This window comes from Myiozetetes cayanensis, unplaced genomic scaffold (genome assembly GCF_022539395.1).
Source record: "Myiozetetes cayanensis isolate MyiCay16 unplaced genomic scaffold, myiCay2020 scf13, whole genome shotgun sequence".
NCBI classification, from domain to species: Eukaryota; Metazoa; Chordata; class Aves; order Passeriformes; family Tyrannidae; genus Myiozetetes; species Myiozetetes cayanensis.
In genome coordinates this window covers 7,963,214-7,981,769 of record NW_026086937.1, presented here as the reverse complement: position 1 = coordinate 7,981,769, position 18,556 = coordinate 7,963,214, and the positions used below count along the sequence as shown (strand labels likewise).

Below are 18,556 nucleotides of genomic sequence, written 5' to 3'. Positions count from 1 at the left end.
TGATACAATCTTTAATTAGCCCATGAGGAAATTAATAATTGTGTACTGAGCACAGGATTTGGCTGGTGTACAGTAAATTATGCTCCACACTACCCCACAAATGGTGATGATTCAGCAGACATCATCTATCATGTGCCCTGCAAGAGGCAAGGGCCTGTGAGAAAAAAAAAATAGTGTAGTATCACATCATTGAAGAATGAATATCAATAGTTTATTTGTGTCAGAGAGGGAGGCACAAATTAAAACTTCACAAGAAACTCAGTTCTAGTCTTCCACATTCTCACTTTTTCAACATGGACTATGCAAACACGAAAATATTTAGTATTTCTTATCTGTTTCATACATGGTCAAACAGAAGCTGAACTGTACACCAATTCAGGGACCTGATGGTGACTGGTCAGGCACCACCAGGAAGGCAAATGCACCTGCAGCAAGCTTAACACAGCAAGGGGATGAGAGGAAAGCTGGGCTGGCTTAGCCCTGCCAGGTCATCTCCAACCTGACTGAAAACTGGTTAACAGAGGATGCCAAATTCTACAGAAATAAGAACAATTATGTTCCTTTCAAACAGCTCCTCAAAATGGACAAAACTCAGGTATGAAACAGCCACGATTATTCTGAGCTGCAGCAAATGCACACTGAGGTGAAAAATACTGGCTGTGTGGGTATAGCCAACTGCACAGACTTCCTGTTCACTTCCAAGTGTGAAGGATGAGGATCAGTCTGTGCTCCTGCCTCTTGATGCCACCCAAAGCAGTCAGTGTTGGAAGAGGAGGAGGAACCCCACCTCTCTACCTATGAGCCAAAATTGGAGAGCAAAGACACAGACAAGTACTTATTTCCAATGAACCAAGACAAACAGGATGTTCCACTTTGGCCTCAGGTGTCACAAACAAAGCACAGAGCCAACAAACTATTCTTGGCTATTTCCACACAAGCCCTTGCCTCTCCCAGTGCCCAGAAGGGCAGGAGCAGAGCCACAGGCATGGATGGGTGCAGCAGAAGAAAGCCGAAATGCTGCTCTTGGAAAAGTAAATTCCAGCCATTTCCTTCATGACAAGTTTACTACATGCTGCCACACAATACTTTTATTGGCATTCATTACTCCTTGAGGACTAATTTATTCATTTTTAGCAGCATTAAAACAGAGGCTGCATTTTACAAGGAATTGCCCTACTGCTGGGGCTGTAGGAAGCTGCTCAATTAACTCCAGTGCACTAAAAGCTGAATCCAGACTTTTGATATTTATCTTGAATTGTAACAAACATTATTTCCCCAAGCCTTGATTAACCCACAGGCTGATTCCCAGCTCACAACTGTCCCCGGTTTTTGGGGAAGGAGGTTGAGGCTGTTAGGTTTGTTTATTATTTTATCATTGCCACACAGCTGGGAACCTGCAGGGCAGAGACAGTCACCACTGGGTGCATTTCTTGCAAAACACTACTGGAAATGAAAAAACATAAGATCAAATTCCCCAGTACTCAGAGTAAGGCTGTTCCTCATTTTTGTATCTGATTTCTCCTCCATTTGGAGCTTCCTTTTTGTTTAAGAACAGCAGGAGACCCACAATTTAGCATTCACATTTAACTAGATATTTGTGGCATTCCCAAGTCAATTTAGTAAGCTTGTTACTCTTGACATGTAAATATACTACAATACTCATTCCCAACAACATCCATAAAGAACAGAGCAATTTCTGAAATTGGGGCTTGCCCCATTTCAACTGAAATACACACACTTATCTACATATGCACATACATATACATGTTTCTTTATATATTTGACCCTCTCTCTTAATCAGCATCTCCAAGCCACTGAATTTCAGTGAACTCATGCTCTTGGACTGTACTGCTCTGAAAAATATGTAGCAGGTGTAGCAAACAATGTGAAAATGTATGTAGCCCTCTTGGAGATGTAACTGTGATAAATAGAAACAAGAGTTCCAGCATTACATGCAAAAACAAAGCTGGTAATCAACAAAAAGGTGTTTTGAAGGGAAAAAAATGAACCCTTATTTATTTTCTCACTGGTTTTCTGCTGGGGCTCTCCTACAGGGTGCTCTAATGCTGGCCCTGGGGTGAAGTGTGGGCGGATGTTACCCCCTTGGTCAGCAGGAATCATTGCTGAGCAGTGTGGAACAACTTCCTGCAAAGGGTAGATCCTACTGGGATAGCAGCAGATTAGAAGGAGTTATTACTAAACAGAAATCTTTAAAAGCCTCAATGACATGATCTTTTTTATATGTCCTCTCCTAAAGATCCCAGTAATTTCATTATCCCAGCAATAAAGATATCAGTAGTTATACTTGGAGCTGAAGTAAAATTCATTGTGTATCCTACCTCTGGCTTCAGTGTCTCAAAGCACGTGATGCTGCACTCAGGTTTTGCAAAATCAGACCCCATGGAAGCTGGAGTTTCTGATTTCTGTTTCTTTTACAGGGAAACAAACTCAGCTCATTGGTGTCTTGGCCAAATCTGCAGGTTTAATGAGAATGACTTAACAGTACCCAATTTCTTTAGAAGTAGCTATGCACTGCTGGGTAAAATGAGGGTGTTTTTTCCCCTCTAAACTGGTTTATTTCAGAAAATAGAAGAAATAAAACTAAAATACCGCAACACTGCCTGGACAGGAAGTGAGACACTGGAAAAAACCCTGCACACATTACACCACGTTAACTGTGCTTTTAAATGCAAGAAGTTGTATTGGCCTGAAGGGAGGAAGTTAAATGAGAATAGGAAAGGGGGGGAGAAGTGAAATGTCCTTAAGCAGCTATAGCAAATACAAAGGTGAAGTGTTCATCAGCAAAAGTATGCAGCCTCTTTCTACCACAAAAAGGGATTATCTTTGAGTCTCCCTGTAGACAGATCAATTCTCAGCCTATTTTCCATAGGCACCTTCAAGCTCCCGTTGGTACTGCTGGTACTCATACTACACTCTGGAAGTCAGACCAGATCCTGTAGACACAAGTTACCCAACACTAAAAAACTCTTATATACCCTTGCCCCTATTTACACAAGTTGTTTGCAGACCTTCCTTGTGATTTTGATCATTAGTTCCACTTTGGAAATGGCCTTACACAAAAACCCACACGTACCAATGACCCAAGGAGCATTTAGAGCCAGTGCCTATTCCCTCTTAGGCTGGGGCTGCTGAGAATGGGGTATGGAAAGGTCTTGGTTGATAAACTGCTGGAAGACATGGAATGACATGATGTCTTCTGCTGGCTTACCAGAAGAGAATCACTGTGTTTTATGAACTAGAGGGACTTGTGGTACTCCTGCACTTTACCCACAGCCAAGGGACTTGAGCTCTGTTCCCACCTCTAGCACAAACATATTGTATGACCTTCATCTCATCTTTTCCCTCCTTAGTCCACTCCCCCAAACCAGGTTTTTGTTTGGTTGGTTATTTTTGTTTTCAAACAAAGTCCTTGGATCACAGGTCCAGCTTAGACAGCCAGGACGCCCTGCAGTGCATTACAGTAAGAATCAGCTTCCTGGCTCCATAGATATGCTACTTCAATGCCAATAACTAGTAAAGTAGAATCAACAGTTTGCTGCAAGCATTTCTGGTGAGAGAGAACAAAGTACTTCTATCAGCTAAACGAGAACAGAAATGTTGAAGTACTCAAAATAACCCAAGACCTATGTCCAGACATGCCACATATTTCAGTAGCATATTTTCAAGCTCGTTGTGAATCCTGATCTGTGAGCAGGGACAGCACCTTGCTGCTGGAGCCCTTCATGCTCCCAAATTACCACAGCACCTGGCTTGGAACAGAGATGGGATTCTTGGCAAACACCAAGCTGAGGGGAATTTACCACCTCAAGAGTTGATTCAGAGCACCTACATTTCTTTGCACCAAGAGCAGCCCAGGAAATCCTAGCATTTTCCTCTTAGGAGAAACGTTGAGCATCAGAGAGCTTAAGGGTGAAAACTGCTTCATGTGGAAACCAGTAAACCAGCTGGAAGATGGCTGAGCATAAAGTGGTTCAAGACATAGGCTGTTCTGCAGAGCCATGCAGAAAAACCTCAGCTGTTCCTCACCCATTCCCTCCTCTGACCTCCATCCAGCCACCTGGGGATGAGGCTCTGCAGCCACTGCAGGCAGCAGCCAGGGCTTTTGATAAAAGTTTGCTTGGCTGCTTGCTCCATGATATCAGACATTTTCAAAGAGATTCATGCAAAGTGTCCTGAATGTTAAAATAAACTCTGCCAACACTTTCTTCTGAAATGACTATCTGGACATCACTAATTTCTTGGAAAATATGCCTGTGTCATCCCATATCTTGGAAGAGCAGGTGCTTTCTTTTATGTCCCCAAGCAGATGCACATTTCCCTGTTCTCTGAGCATTCAGAGGCAGCTTTTTTGGAGTGTGTGACAAAACACGGTGACAGCTGCTGAAAGTGAGATGCCTGATGTACCTTTATTACCTAATCTGACTTCTGCAGGGATGAAGCAGCTCGACTCTTGGGGTGTGCAGGCCCTTGCAGGAGGCACCCCAGTGCACTGCTCCCATCCCAGCCACTGCAATGTTTTGTTATCCTTTCTTTGGAAAAAAAAAAAAAAAAAAAAAAGAGAATATCGTGCCTATGCCATCTGTTAAGCAAAGCGCTGCACGTACATTGCAATATACCCTGCAGCACAGAGCGGAGACTGGCAGATTAAATGTGAAGAGAAGTGGCTGTAAGGGGAGAGAAAACTCCAGGTGCTGGAGCTGTTACAGGTGAGCCTAAGTGTTTGCTTCCCCGAGGCAGCTACCTGTCAGGATTAATCTTGCTGAGCCCAGGAATGCACCTCAGTAGACACCGCACCCCATTCCAGGAACCCATAAATACCAAACCAGATGCTCAGCACCACACATGAAAGCACCTTCTTTCTTCAGACCATGATTGTGGTGGAGGGGGGAGTGTGACACACAGCCCAACTAGCATCAATCCTGCCTTGTGCTGGGGTTTTCTTAAGGTGTTTCCTCGTGAGAAACAAGAAATGAAGCAAGCATGGGTGCTTGCTGCCTTCCTCCTATGGAGGTCTCCAAGGGAACCCACCTTACTCATTTCTCTGTCCTTGATCTACCTGGGACCCTGCTTTTTTATTTTAGGTTCAAGGAGGTTCACTGTCTATACTACTCCCAAACCAACCCTAAAGGAAGGAAGTCCATGGGAGCCAAAGGAACCATCTTTGATGGCCTCTTTTGTAAGTACCTTTGATAATGCATCCCAGAGGAAAAGCTGTGGGACAAATGGGCTTCTTCTGGATGATCCTGCCCTGTGCAGGAGGGGCACAAAACAATTAATGGTGCTTCAAGTAGTGCAGGTTTGCTGAAGAGGTTATCCCTGGCCTGTCAGAGAAATGCAGTGCAGGTGATGAACACTCAGTTAGCAAAAGCAACTGACTCCCAGGTTTCTTTGCCTCCTGTTCCTTTGTCACCTCACAAGGAAAAAAGATTGAAAAGCTTCCTGCTTTTCTCAAACATCTTCCTGCCCTTAATTTCCCCTCTACCTCAGTCTCCCTGATTCTACTAGCTTTTTGATTCGGGACTGAAGCGTTCTAGGGCCGTTTACCCATTTGGAAAATAACGCTCAGTGCACAGGCACTGTTTCACAGGAGATGTTCAGTCAGGAGAGAGCAGAAGGCCAATACAAGACTGATGTTTGGAAAGGCAAACATCAGGTGAGACTTGGAAATCATCCTGATGCCCTATACCCAGAGGGGCAGCTGAGCCTGCTGCCCATGGGGTGCTGGGACCTCTGGTGCCTCCCATCTGCCCGAGGACATGCTGGAGGTCAGTGCTCTCCCACAGCACTGAGCCCGTGGCCAAGGCCACCAACTGAGGCCACACACCACAAATTCAAACAAGGGCAGAGCTCCAGTGTGGGGAGTTACCACAAAAAAGAGTGCTCCTCCTAATTAGGGGTTTCTGGATCAAAAGCAGTACATTTGAAGTCCGAACTCAAACGCTTGACCCTAGGGAGTGGCCAGTGCCAATGCCAGGGAGAGCAGGAGGCAGCCAGCTCATGGAGATCAGGCTGGGACTGCTGAAGCAACACTGCTGACTCCAGAACTGCTCCCTTCCACAACCTCTGAAACAAAAGAATTTATTTCTAAACACAGCATTTCCATATTTTGAGGTATAACCAGTCCCTTCTTTCCTGTTTCTACATGAACAGCATCTTTTAGACAGCACCTTACCAAACCCAAACCGTGCCCCCAAGAAATACCCACAGCTGAGAGTAGTGCAGCAGGACACTGGAAGTGAGGAGCAGTGGTGTTGGGCAACACATTTGGGAACACAGGCACTGCAGCCCCTGTGGCCCAGATAACCAATGCTTTGGTCTTCTGTCAATCATTTGGTGCACAGTGAAGTCCCACATCTCTCAGAACACATCTTTTGGTGCATGAGCCTCCAAATTCAGACACCTCAAAACGGCAGGTCAGCAGGGCTTGGTTCATGTTATCATCAACTAAGGAAATACCTGCAAGGTTTAGATTCAGGTCTGGATTTTGTAGTCTGCCTGCTGGCTTACTCCACAACCTTCTGATCAGCTTCCTTAAGCATCCACAGTATATGTGGATGTAAATAAAAATATGTATATATGTCTCTCTCTACAACAGTCCTTCTAGGAGCTGCAACCTCTGACAAAGACACATTTGGTTGAACTTTAAACAAGGGACCTTTAGAAATCTCTAAAATTTGAACCATCAGTGTGTAACAGCTTCTGGGACATTCCCTACCTTGTAACATTTAAAACAATGATTCATCTTCATAAGAAACATGTAACTGTCTGAAACTAACTCTCAAACACTGCTAATTATCTGCATGGTCTGTGTTTCAGCATATGCAGTTTCCAGCTACCAACACTGGACATTATGAAAGCTTTTACATGACATCAGCTTTCCAATGAGCAAATAAAACACATAATTTTTAATCTGCATTTAATTGCCACAGCTTAAAAATCACAGAATTTATGAGAGCTACAAATCATTTTTAGACTGTGCAGTGTGGACTAAAAGCCAAGGTTTTTGGTTTGGCTTGTTGATATTTCCTGAAAACATGAAACAATTCTGAAAGGACAGATTTCCTGGCTCTCAGCTAAAGGTCAGTAGTCACACAGGGACTGCTTGCTAAGTGCACCAAAAGGAAAGATTGGCACAACACTGCAGTATTATTAAAAAGTTATTTAAGTGAGGAAAAAGGGAGAAAAGAGAGAGACAGACAAGGATTAGACACTCAACAAGTGAGCTTTCACCAAGATTAGAAACACAGCCTTGTTCCTTGCTGCCTGCAGCCCCCCACTGTCACTCCAAGCACCATTTCTCTCTGCCAGCCGTGCAGCCCCAGCCCCTGCTGCCACCCCAGGCTGTACAGCCTCGGAATGTGACTGCTCTGACCAGCCATCACAAGTCACTTCTCCAGCCTCTCCCACACGGTCCACAAGTTTTTTTCCAGGCTCATCTCTGCAATAGATTATGGAGGTATAAGTTTCACGGGGAAGGGCAGGAGTTCAAAAGTCTTGTGATTTTGTGCAACACTGACATGCAGCTGTGTGATGTGCAAAAAACCCTCATTTTGCCAAGGAATCTCCCCCAAACCTGTGCAATGTTTATAAGCTGCTCTCAGCACAATTGAAGAGTCAAAGCCCTGTTCTGGCTAGAGCCTGTTCTGCAGCCGGCAGAGGGGGCACAGGCAGCTTGCATCCATGTCCTGAACAATTCCTTGGACAAAGCTCCTTGTCAAAGTGTTTAACTTCACAATAACAGATACCAAAAATTTCCTGTCCACTGACCTGACACCAGTTTGAAAAGAAGCACATCCTGCAATTAACATTGGGAACATCTTTAAAATAATATTTAGTATCAGTCTCAACAGAGACTGTCTCCCAGTTCCCTCCTAGACTCCCAATCTTGTTTTCATTTTTGTTTTTCACACTTTTCTTTTAAAGTATGGGGTATGTACAATTTTCCAGGCAAATAAGTGCCAACCAAAACCAACCCAGACGCCTCTAGCAGGTCCCTGCTACAGACTGTGCTCCCAGGTAACTACACTGCCCTCCCTGCCTGACCAAGAGCCCTGAGACATCAGAATTAACACAGAATTTGTGCCTATAATGCTATTAATGAAATACCACTACTCTGACCTCAATCGTCCTCCCTAGCACTGACTTATCAAAAGCATATGCTCCCATCACTCATGGTCTCTGCTTCTGGTTCTTTCTTTTCTTTTTTAAATTAAAACCAATCAGCTGTAGAGCAAAATGCTACCTTTGCAGTTGAAAGGTTAAGATCAAGCTGATCACCACATGTGTAGCTTAAAATGGATGTCCCCAAATCCTGCTAACTACAGTAATGTGAAACAAAAACCCAAATACACTAGTAAGCAGCTAAGCAATACTGTAGCAGGTTAAACTTTAAATTTAGCCCTGGCAGATCCTGGAGGAAGGGCAGCCCAGAAGGCACGTGTCCTCTGCTGTGCAGAGAGAGCACTCAGCCTGCAGGATCCCATTCCACTTATCTCCCTTTTGAATAGATGGCCATACCTATCACATGCCATCTGTATTTCGCACACGTATTTTTGCTAAAAATACTTTGTATGAGGTAAAGGACGCTCCTCTCTTGGCCACAAAGTGTTTGCTCCCAAAACAGTCAGTGAGACTGAAACAACAGACTAATTCCTTGCAGTGGGACAAAGCTGTAGCTCAGAGCAGAGGCACTCTGACAATTTAGGGCTTTACAGACCACAGCCTGCAAGGATGAATTATTCTCTAAAGCAAAATGTTGAATGGAGAATGTTACTTCAGAAGCAGATTACTGTAGTCTTGCTATTTTCTATCTGGAGCTTCAGGGCAATTTACAAGTAGAGACTATTGCCATGATCAGCAGAGAGATTACAGAAGCAAGATTTGCTGTGATGAATCCAAAAATAAGACAGCTCCAGGCCTAAAGTTCAATGTGCCACACCTGCTAGCACAGAGGATATGAATAATCTAATCTCTAGGCTGCAAATACTATGAGAAAGGGTAGGACATCCCCATCCAATGGAGCCTCACCCCATCCTCTTAAGACCAAACAAAATCACTGATGTGAAGACAAGCTGTGCATCGATACCTCTGCAACCCCAAAACCTGCACTCTAAGCTGCTGCTAAGGAAATCCAGGAAACCCAGGCATCCACTGCCAGCAAGACTAGAAATCATCAATCTGACAATAAAAAAATCCTTGGTTGAACAGCTCTAAACAGCATTACCTGCAAAAAGTCTTGTTAACTGTGAGATTAATAACATTTACTGGAAGCTAGGAGGGTTTCTTTGGCATTGTTTAATGAGCTAAGGTGATTCCATTGCCCTATCACCAGAACTCCCTCAATTCTACACCATTTATGCAGTAGCTAAAGAAAAAATAGTACTTCTACTTACAGGTAAAGTCATGCTTGAAACTGAGACACAATAAGATGATTTTTTTAATCATGTCTTGCATAAATTATAAACGCTATACTGATTGCAAGGATAGTTAGGCAAACTAAAAGGTATAACAGGAGCAGGACACATCTTCCTGGCCTTGTGGGCTCAAGTGAGGTTATTCCCGCTGCAAAACACCAATGATCTGTGCATTATGGTCTGTTAAAATAACACTTGGCTTGTTGAACACTTACTTTGTTTGACTGTTAAAAGAAACTTGGGTATGCACCACTGAAATAAAGCTCTGTTTTCATAAAATGCTGGGGAAGGAAAACAAAGGAATGCCCTTACAGCTCTAACTGGCAGCTCAACACAAGCATCCCCCCTGGTTTTGCTTAGCATTGTTCTTATTGCTGTTATTACTATTAATCCACCAAAACATCACACTCAAACTACACCAGTTCTTCACTAGGCAATTTCTGCTCATCAACATAATCCCTAAAGCTCCATCAAGTTTTGCACTCTCTTACATGACAGATGTAGAACTGTGTTCTATTGCGTGTCTTACACACGTATTTTGTAAAACACGACTCAAAAGTGGCAAAAATAAAGAGCAGATATCCCAGCCAGTGCTGCAATAGGTGGAGGGAGAGGATGCCAAGGCTGGAGGATGTTCTGCATTAACCCCTGTGAAGGTCTGGTTTCCAGAGGTCAGTCAGTGAGCTCAGCAGCAGCTACGTCAGGTCCCATTCAGACACCAGTCTGAGCAATCAGCATTGTAAGTCTCTTTTAAAAATCCTGATTATCACCTTTTAAGGTGGGTGAAAATCAATTAATTTTGAGCTTATAAAAGAATGCCTTTGCTCTGGTCAACCTTGGCCACACAGTCACAATGCCTTTTGCAGAGATGCACTGCCTTTTCTTTCTATTTAGAGTAAAAGCACTTCATCTTGGTTATCAGCTCCCTGAAGGTCAGGCTTATTTCTTTAGATCTATTATTTACTGCTTGAATTTCCAGTTCCACCTTTCTGGCTATTACAGCTTCTTTTCCCAGCTCCTATTCTTTTCACGATAACTCCATGTGACGACTGTTGATAAAGTTAGGAGAACCATGATTCTAAATGTCTGACCTTCTTCAAAATCTGATAATGGACACCGTTTCTGAATTATAGGTCATCTCAATTTTGCCAGTAAACCATTTATTTCCAGTGGCCTTCAGACCTCGAGGCTTACTGTGCACTGCAAAATGCATTCCTGAGGGAACAATAGGAGAGCCATCCTTAGCCTTTGCTTAGCACATTAGGAGGGATACTACACTTTGGAGAGAATGTTTGTTCACAACATCGTATGCAACACAGTCTCCAAGACCTTCCCTGCTCTACAACATTGCCTGATTGTATGAAGCTGACAGCGATAAGCACCTAATGTGAACTAACCTCCTTTTCATTTGCAATCCACACAGAAAAGACAGGAAAAAGCCATGTTTCCTTAAACTCTCCCGACCTACTGAGAGCTATCCAGACACCTTCACCATATTGTCCAACTTACAGCTCAGGGTACAGTGCCAGGTTTTACATCACTGCCTCAAATGTTACACTGTTGTTGTACGACCCGATCACACTGTGCTTGTAAAAGCTGTGTCGGTGCCAAGGTACACCTTGGCCTGCCAGCCTCCTTCAGTGGCTGCTCTGAAATGGAGTTCTCAAAATGGCCTGGTCTTACAAAAAAAAAACAACACTGCCAAGAGGTACAACTCCTATTGAAGGTCAACACTTCACGCAAACTGTTGAGCAAGACGCAAAGAAAAGCTCGTCAAACATGAACGCCTAACTCGAACAGCGCTTGGAAAACTAAGCAGTGACTGGATCCTGAGCAGGGGGAACCAAGCAGTTTTTACTTACTGTCAAAGCTCCTGTGCTGTGCTGTGAGTGTTGCCTGCACAGAGCGACCAGCCTCTTTCATCATGGCTTCAAATTCACTCCGGCTTTTGTTTGCAAAGTTCTCCTCCATCTCACTGGTGCAGCAGGTATAGCCTTGTGGGCAGATTCGCAGGTGCTCCCCTAAAATGAGAGAAAATGCAGTTTAATGGCCGAGTCTGGAACAGGAAGGATTTCACCCCAGAGAATCTCAGCTTAAAAAATATCCCAGCTGCCTGGTAACCTGGATCTGCATCAGGATTTTTTGTCTAATTTACCCCCTTATTTGAGTTATCCTGCTTTAATATAGTGGTTGGTATCAATGCAGGCACAAATTTTCTCACTGCTGCCTGTGAGGAAGGAAAGCAAAGGAGAGAAAATTCATACATGGGGCAAGGAGAAGGGAAATGTGTCTCCTGTTCAAAGTCTATCCTAGAATCCAGCTCCACCTAGAACCCCAGAAAACATGGAAGTCTGATTAAATGACATATTAGCTGTCCCCATTAGATTTAACACGTATATTAGAACACCTGTTTGAAACTGCTTTGTCAAGAAAAAAAACACCACAACTCCAAAGTGCTCCCTGCCCTCCCAAATCTATCCTGGGAAGGCATTTTCATAAGCAGAGAGATGAGACTAATGAGAATTTTCAAGAGACAGAGACATGCTGAATGCCAGGAATTTGGGTGACTAATTCCCCTCCACACAAATTGAAATTTTCAATGAAAAGTTTATCTTCCACAGAGAGATAGAGAGAGACCACCCCAAAAAGGTTGCTATGACAATCACTGTTTGAATATATCCTTTGTTATAGGGAAGGACAGAAAAGGTAAGAGGACTCGGCAGCCAAATTGAAAAATTCCCCAATATGGAGCTCCTCCTGCCCTCTGCAATTTCTTTACTGTGGAGAAGCAAGCAATGGCATAGGTAGAGTCAGTAACATTGTAAAAATAATTGCTAAAATTCTTATGAGTCCTTACAAAGACACATCCACTTGCAAGCACATCCTACATTTCTCCTTAACCAGCAACAATAATTCACTTGAATGAAATCAAACTTTTTTTTTTTAAGAAAAAAATCCCCTTGTTCCAAGCATGCATTGAGATAAACCAATTACCAAGTAGTTACCATGCTTAATATAATTTGATTGGTATTGCCAGTGATTTTGCTGGCACTTTTACAAGACTGCTGTCTTAACGTCATAGCTGAGCCTAAATATCTTTCAAATCATGTTTTATCTTATGTGTCTGAACAGCTTCAGATGCTGAACAGTTTCCCATTAAAGCCCTTAGCTATTTCCCATGTAAATGGATGGTAAAGGGTCTCTGAAACTGGGCATGTGTCCCACCCTTGTGAAAGCCATGTCATCAGCAGCCTAGGATCAATTTTGACAGGAATGGTCTGTAGTTGATGTATTTTAGGCAGAAGCCATTCAGGATGAGTTTGCATTTTGCTGGCCCTTGGATCCCTCATCACAGACAAGCCCTGGAGCAACATCTGTAGGGCATGGGGTGAGCCTACCCTTGGAAAAGGGGTTATTGTGGGCATCTGCACTGCCAGAGCAGACTTCCTGTCTAATGTGATGGGAATTGCTGCTCACCAGCTTTTCAGGAGAATAGCTGCCATCATCAGCCTTGTGTTGTGCTTCCAGCTGAAAAGAGTGTCAGGGGGGCAGTGTGTTCCATGGGCTGCCATCTCCCATGGGCCTCACTCCCTGTCCCCACAGGTGCCCAGGCACCACACCACTAGAGCAACAGTAAAAGCAGCAACTTGCTTCAGTATAAAAACTCAAATAAAAGAGTCAAATATAAACATCATGTGGCTCGACGCCTGCCATACCAAATGCAAGTTCAGTTCTGGTGCTTGCCTAAGCCTCTCCTTCCCTCACGAACTAGATTGTTCTGAATCACTCCCTGGGCTCCTTTCTGTGAAGCTGCGTTTATCTCTGCAGCGTGAGGGCCGCTGACGTGTGACAGACAGGCAGGAAAAGGGAGCTGTAATTTTTTGACAAGACAAGCCTTTGATTCCTGTCACAGCAAATTAAAAACTTTCTTCTTGTACAGCCTTTTCCATCCAATTTCTGCTGCCACAGGATTTCTGGCAAGGACAGGAGTTTTGTGGACAGCAGTTTTACTGTGGGATGCCCCCGTTCCATGAGGCCCTCAGTGCCCTCAGGAGAGAGAGAGGCCTTTCCAGCGCCTGGCCTCTTCGAAAAGCCAAGGAAAACAAGTAAATGGATCCCAAGAGATCCCAATGGCTCCCAAAAGTGCCTTTACCACCTCAGTCACTGGTGAATTTTGCTGTTGAGGTCCCTTGCTATCGACAGAACCCAAGGGTGTGAGCACCCCTACCATTCCTCTGTGCGCCATTAGCCACCAGGGCTGACGCCTCAGACAGCCCTTAACATATACCCTCTTTTGGGAAACTGAAACAAAGCAGCGGGAACCTGGAGAATCTCCCATCTCCTGGCCTGCAGCCAGCAGGTCTCCTGCCTGAAACTGGGAGAGCAAATATGAACCTCCTCACAAAGGAGACACCGACACATTCATCAAAGCTGCCTGTCAGGCGCGTTCCCCGCACAGGCTTTAGAAACCAGGAAGGTGGGAAGTGTGGGGGTATTGCCCCAAGGAGGAGAGGACAGGGAGGAAGAGCCCTGTGCTGTGCCTGAGCTCCCTGACAGACACTGAGGAGCAGCAGCAGTGTGAGGCGTTAATTAAAATGTGACATGCCCAGACAGAACACCCACGCTCACACCCCAGACAAGGCAGAGCGTGTTTCAGCAGGATGGCACCAGCCCAACACCTTGCTGTGTGAGTAGAGCCTCGAGTCACCATCAGCCAGCCAGCACTGCAGGACTGAGGGGAGAGGGGCAGGGGAAAAAAGGGCAGAAAGCAAGGGAAAAGTCATATCTGTAGCTAAAATTGCTTAATTTTGCACAACTCTGTGAATTGAATATAGATTTTTTTCAACTGCTCAGAGCAGTTTCAGTCCCTTTTGAAGTAGAATTTATCTTCACTTTCTGCAGGTGTTTGTAAGGTACTCAGCAGGTGTTGGTGTGGTACTCAGCACCACTGCACTATCTCAGCAGGAAGCAAAGTTTTTATTATTTGTCTCTGTAATTCACACTCTGCGCACACAGAAAGTCCTACAGCACTGTGAACATGCTTTGCTTTCTCTGTTTTTTAACCTGACCCATGCTGGAAACGTTCACTATTATTATTTAACCTTTTTCTATTGACTCCAAAATAAACGCACTACAGACCATTTTTTTTCCTCCTTATATTTCAAAGTTCTTTTGTTTGCCAACTTGCCATTAGACCATTGCTGAAGCTGCGCTATAAATATCTCTGGGTTCCCTTGGAAGGAGACTCTGTGCAGATACCTATGAAGAGTCAGAGGTGTTTTATGAGTAAATCTCTGATACAGTGTGTGTTCTCTCTCTGCTGCTGTGTCACAGAAATTCTGCCTGTATACAGCTGGCCTGTTGTTCACCACTTGCTGGAAAGCTCATGCTCCCAGCCCCTGGAAGAGCTTTACAGAAAGCAAGAGGGCACAGCAGAAGCCAAACTGACAGCAAAGAAATGGTTGCTGAAATCTCCTTGCAGATAATGGATACACTCCCAGCAACTCAGGCCAACTCTGTGTCAGGCCCAAAGAGATTTACACCATCCCACGGGTCTGTAACTGAAAACCAACCATCTCTCCCCAGCCCTTGACTTGCAACCTCACAACTGAGCGGGTCTGGCAGTGGAACACAGAGGTGCACAAGGTGCACTCGATGGCTCTGCTAACGTCAGCTGCCCTAAGCACTCTGGATTTAAGACACATTTGTAAGTAAAAGAAGATGCACTTTGAGATGTTCAATTTCCCTTCCAAAAACTATTAACTTGCCCAAGCTTTGGATAGTCACAACGTGTGGTTCAACCTGGGTCTCCCTGAAAAAACCAGCTCTCCTGCAAAGGCTGCTGAAGCTGGGGTGGGATGTAACCCACTGACTTCATGGTTCCTTGGAAACAGAAATAGGGTAGAGCATGCATGAAAACAGCATCAAACAAATACCTTCTTTATGATTAACTGCCCTGGATTGGAAAGGAATAGGCAGGAGGCTGATGACAAGAAAATATCACACTGCCTGGCTACGGGCTTGGATTGTCCTTCAGATACCCTCTCAGCTGGCTGGGTTAGCAGATCATTTGGGCTATCAAATTCATTACTGCATTTGAGAGTGCTGAATATTAAATCACTTGACCACTTCCCACTTGGGGATGGGGCCAGGCTGCTTTGTGGCAGGGTCCCTGCAGAGGGAATAGCCCTGCCTACAGCCACCACTACCACAAGTTGGTGAGGCAGGGCTCAAGCTCCCTGCTTCTTCCCCTGTATGCTCTGGCCTGGCCCATGCAGGTTCCCCTCAGCCCTGGGCCTGCCTGACATGGGCTGTGTGGTGGAACACACCAGAGCAGCAGGATCTCAGCTCACTGTGTTCAGAAAAGCTTTCCAGCTGTTCACTGCTCCTGCATTGCACCCCACCACGAGGCTCCATAGCCTCAAAAACAAGACAGAAGGGCAGTCCCAGGGGTGTGAAATGCAATACTGAGAGAAGAATCCTTGGCTCCTTTAACCATGTAAATAGTGCTATTTCTATCCCTCTCACAGGATGTTGGAGATTGAATTAATTACAATGTTTGCAGAAGGTTTGGGGTTATTTGGATGTGTCAGAGTATCTAAATGCAAATTATTACAAAATCATTCCCTCCCAGAGGTTAATTTATTTCAGGCTGTGATAAATCCATCATAGTTCTTCCCTCATATTTGTAACCCGCCTCCCACTCACTCTCCAAACTGCTCCAACAACTCACCTCATGCTCACAGCAGCCTCAGTTCAGCCCCCCATGCCAGGACAGCTCCAGCCCAAACTCCCTCTTCGAGGGTCTCTGGTTGGACATCTCTCAGGCATCAGGCTTGCTGAAGTGCCACACTGCTGAGATGCCCCTGCCAGACATGGCAGGGACACCAGGACACAGCCCTGGCCAGGTGCAGCCAATAAGCCTGAGAGCACCTGGCAGCCGAGGAGCTCCACTCCCCTCCTACTGTCCCTTGTAGGCACTACGGTCTGTTGGCCTCTCCCTCTTCACACCTAAATCTCATCCAGGCTAATGAGCATCACAGCTGGGAACTGAGGACAAACCAGCATAATTTAGACCATGAGTTTTCTTTCTATTTCTCCTTTTTTTTTCCCCACCATGTCCAAGTGTCTGCAGCTGATGCAAAACAAGCCTGGAGGTGGTACAGATGTTAAAAACACCTTTCCAAGAGGTAGTGTAAAGAAAGTAAATCCCCTTCCCTATGCCTTCCAGCTTTTCCTGTTTCAGGTGTTCCCTTCCTCATCTCTCTTGAAATAATATATCTTTAAAGAAAACACGATTTAGCACATGCTGATAAGTAACGGACAGCACAGCCAGCACTAGTACCATGATGCTACCCTGAATTCCAGTCAGATAACTCCTAAGAGGAAACAAGCATGCCCAAAAATATTCAGTCTACGAGATAGTCCTGACTGACCATCCTAGGAAGAGCTCTTCATGCCCTTTTCATTCTAGATGCACTGAGAAACATCAGTTGGTAAGCTGTTTCCAAACACCTATGCCCTGTAAGGTGTCCAGGCATGAAGGTGGTCTCCTGTAGTAGCTGCTAATATCAAACTGAACCAGAGACCAGACTGCTCTATTAAGGAGAGAGCAATATTTTTGCCATATTGCAAAGGCAGATGTTAGCTGTGCAGCCTGTTTCTTTGATTTGTAGTCAGCTGTTGGCAAAATACAATATCTTCTATTTTATGATTGCGTATTAAGAGTATCGTCATTTTTGGCTTTGGTTTGCACACGACGTCAGGGGAGTCATAGCAGGCCTGAATAACAAGTATTGTACAGCAAATCTTTACACTGTGATCCAATGCACTGAACCATGTCTGGCCCAGGTCTTGGTGATACCATGGGTTGAGGATCTGCCTGGTGGGGCAGGGCTGTGGGCTGGCCCAGACACCAGGTCAGAATATGGTTATGAGGGAGGGCTGTGCTCACGTGAAGTCCTGATTTTCCTGCACTTCCATACACAGAAGCAATCTCAGGATGAGAAGCAGAGGTGGGCAGGGTGTACCTGGGAATCAGCCCTGCCATGGACTCAGGACATCTCAGATGAGCCGGACTTGGAGCTAATTCAGCAGGAGAAGCTGTCTGCTTCACCAGCACCCTGAAGGAATCACTCATGGACCTCAGTGCTACGTGGCAAGACCTAGGTTAATCTCAGCCTGCCTAAGGCCAGAAGAGAGCAGTGTCAGAGCTCACACGTGCACAACTGTGGGGAAGAGGCAGGCACTGTCTCACCTCCTCCATCCACACCCATGACCCCATGCACATCCCTACTCTCTCCCAGCCTCAGTATGATGAGAGGGATTTGGCTAGCACAATCAACCCCTATCTCTCTTGGCTGCTGCTGAGGGAGTATCAGGGTATCTCAGGGGACTGATATCAATGGCATGAAGGCTTTTCAAACTGCACACCACAGGTCTGAATTTGTCCCATGTCAGCAGCTTTTATAATGCCTTACCATCTGAGGGCTGATCAAATAGCTTGTGCTATCTGAGATGAACTGATGTTTTTGTTCCAGATAAAGAAAACAAGCACTATGTTCCACATCAGTGATAAAAACAGCAAACTGGAAAAAATAGCTGGATAATATGCTTACACTGTTAAAGCAATGCACGTGTTTAAGATGAGACCATAGCAAAACATTAAATGCTTGTTCCCACAGCTCATCATTCAGACCAGGATTACACCAACAGAAGTGAACAACCAAGAGCAGATAATCCATAAGATTTGTTCTTTCCACTCCTTATCTTTCTACTCCTACCAGGATTTAATAAACTATCAAAATACTGTTAACCAAATAAGACAACTTAATCTGGCTACTGCACGGAGTTGGCTCCCTACCAGGTTAGTGCTGTTCCGTAATTGCATTACAATGAAAACCTGACACAGTGAATAAATACAGGTACTTCTGAGAAATGCCACAACTGGCATCCTCAGAGCAGAAACCCCCTGATGGGTGGGAGAGCTTTGGGACTGCCCCAATTCTCACCAACACAGGCCGCTCAAGTCTGGATCCCAGGGAACCAGGAGGGAGGGTGCGAAGGAGGCTGAACAGCAATTTCCTCTGTGTTTGCTCTGTTCGTGTGTCAAAATACTTCAG

General features: G+C 44.9%; 1 protein-coding gene across 1 annotated transcript in view; it reads right to left on the bottom strand.

Annotated features, from left to right (window-relative positions):
• The window catches only part of GPC1 (glypican 1), a 199,653-nt gene that overhangs the window by 88,633 nt on the left and 92,464 nt on the right, over positions 1-18,556 (bottom strand). Inside the window, exon 2 of the mRNA XM_050307812.1 lies at positions 11,297-11,455. Within this exon, the coding sequence (XP_050163769.1) occupies positions 11,297-11,455 (159 nt within the window). The remainder of the gene's footprint in view (positions 1-11,296; positions 11,456-18,556) is intronic.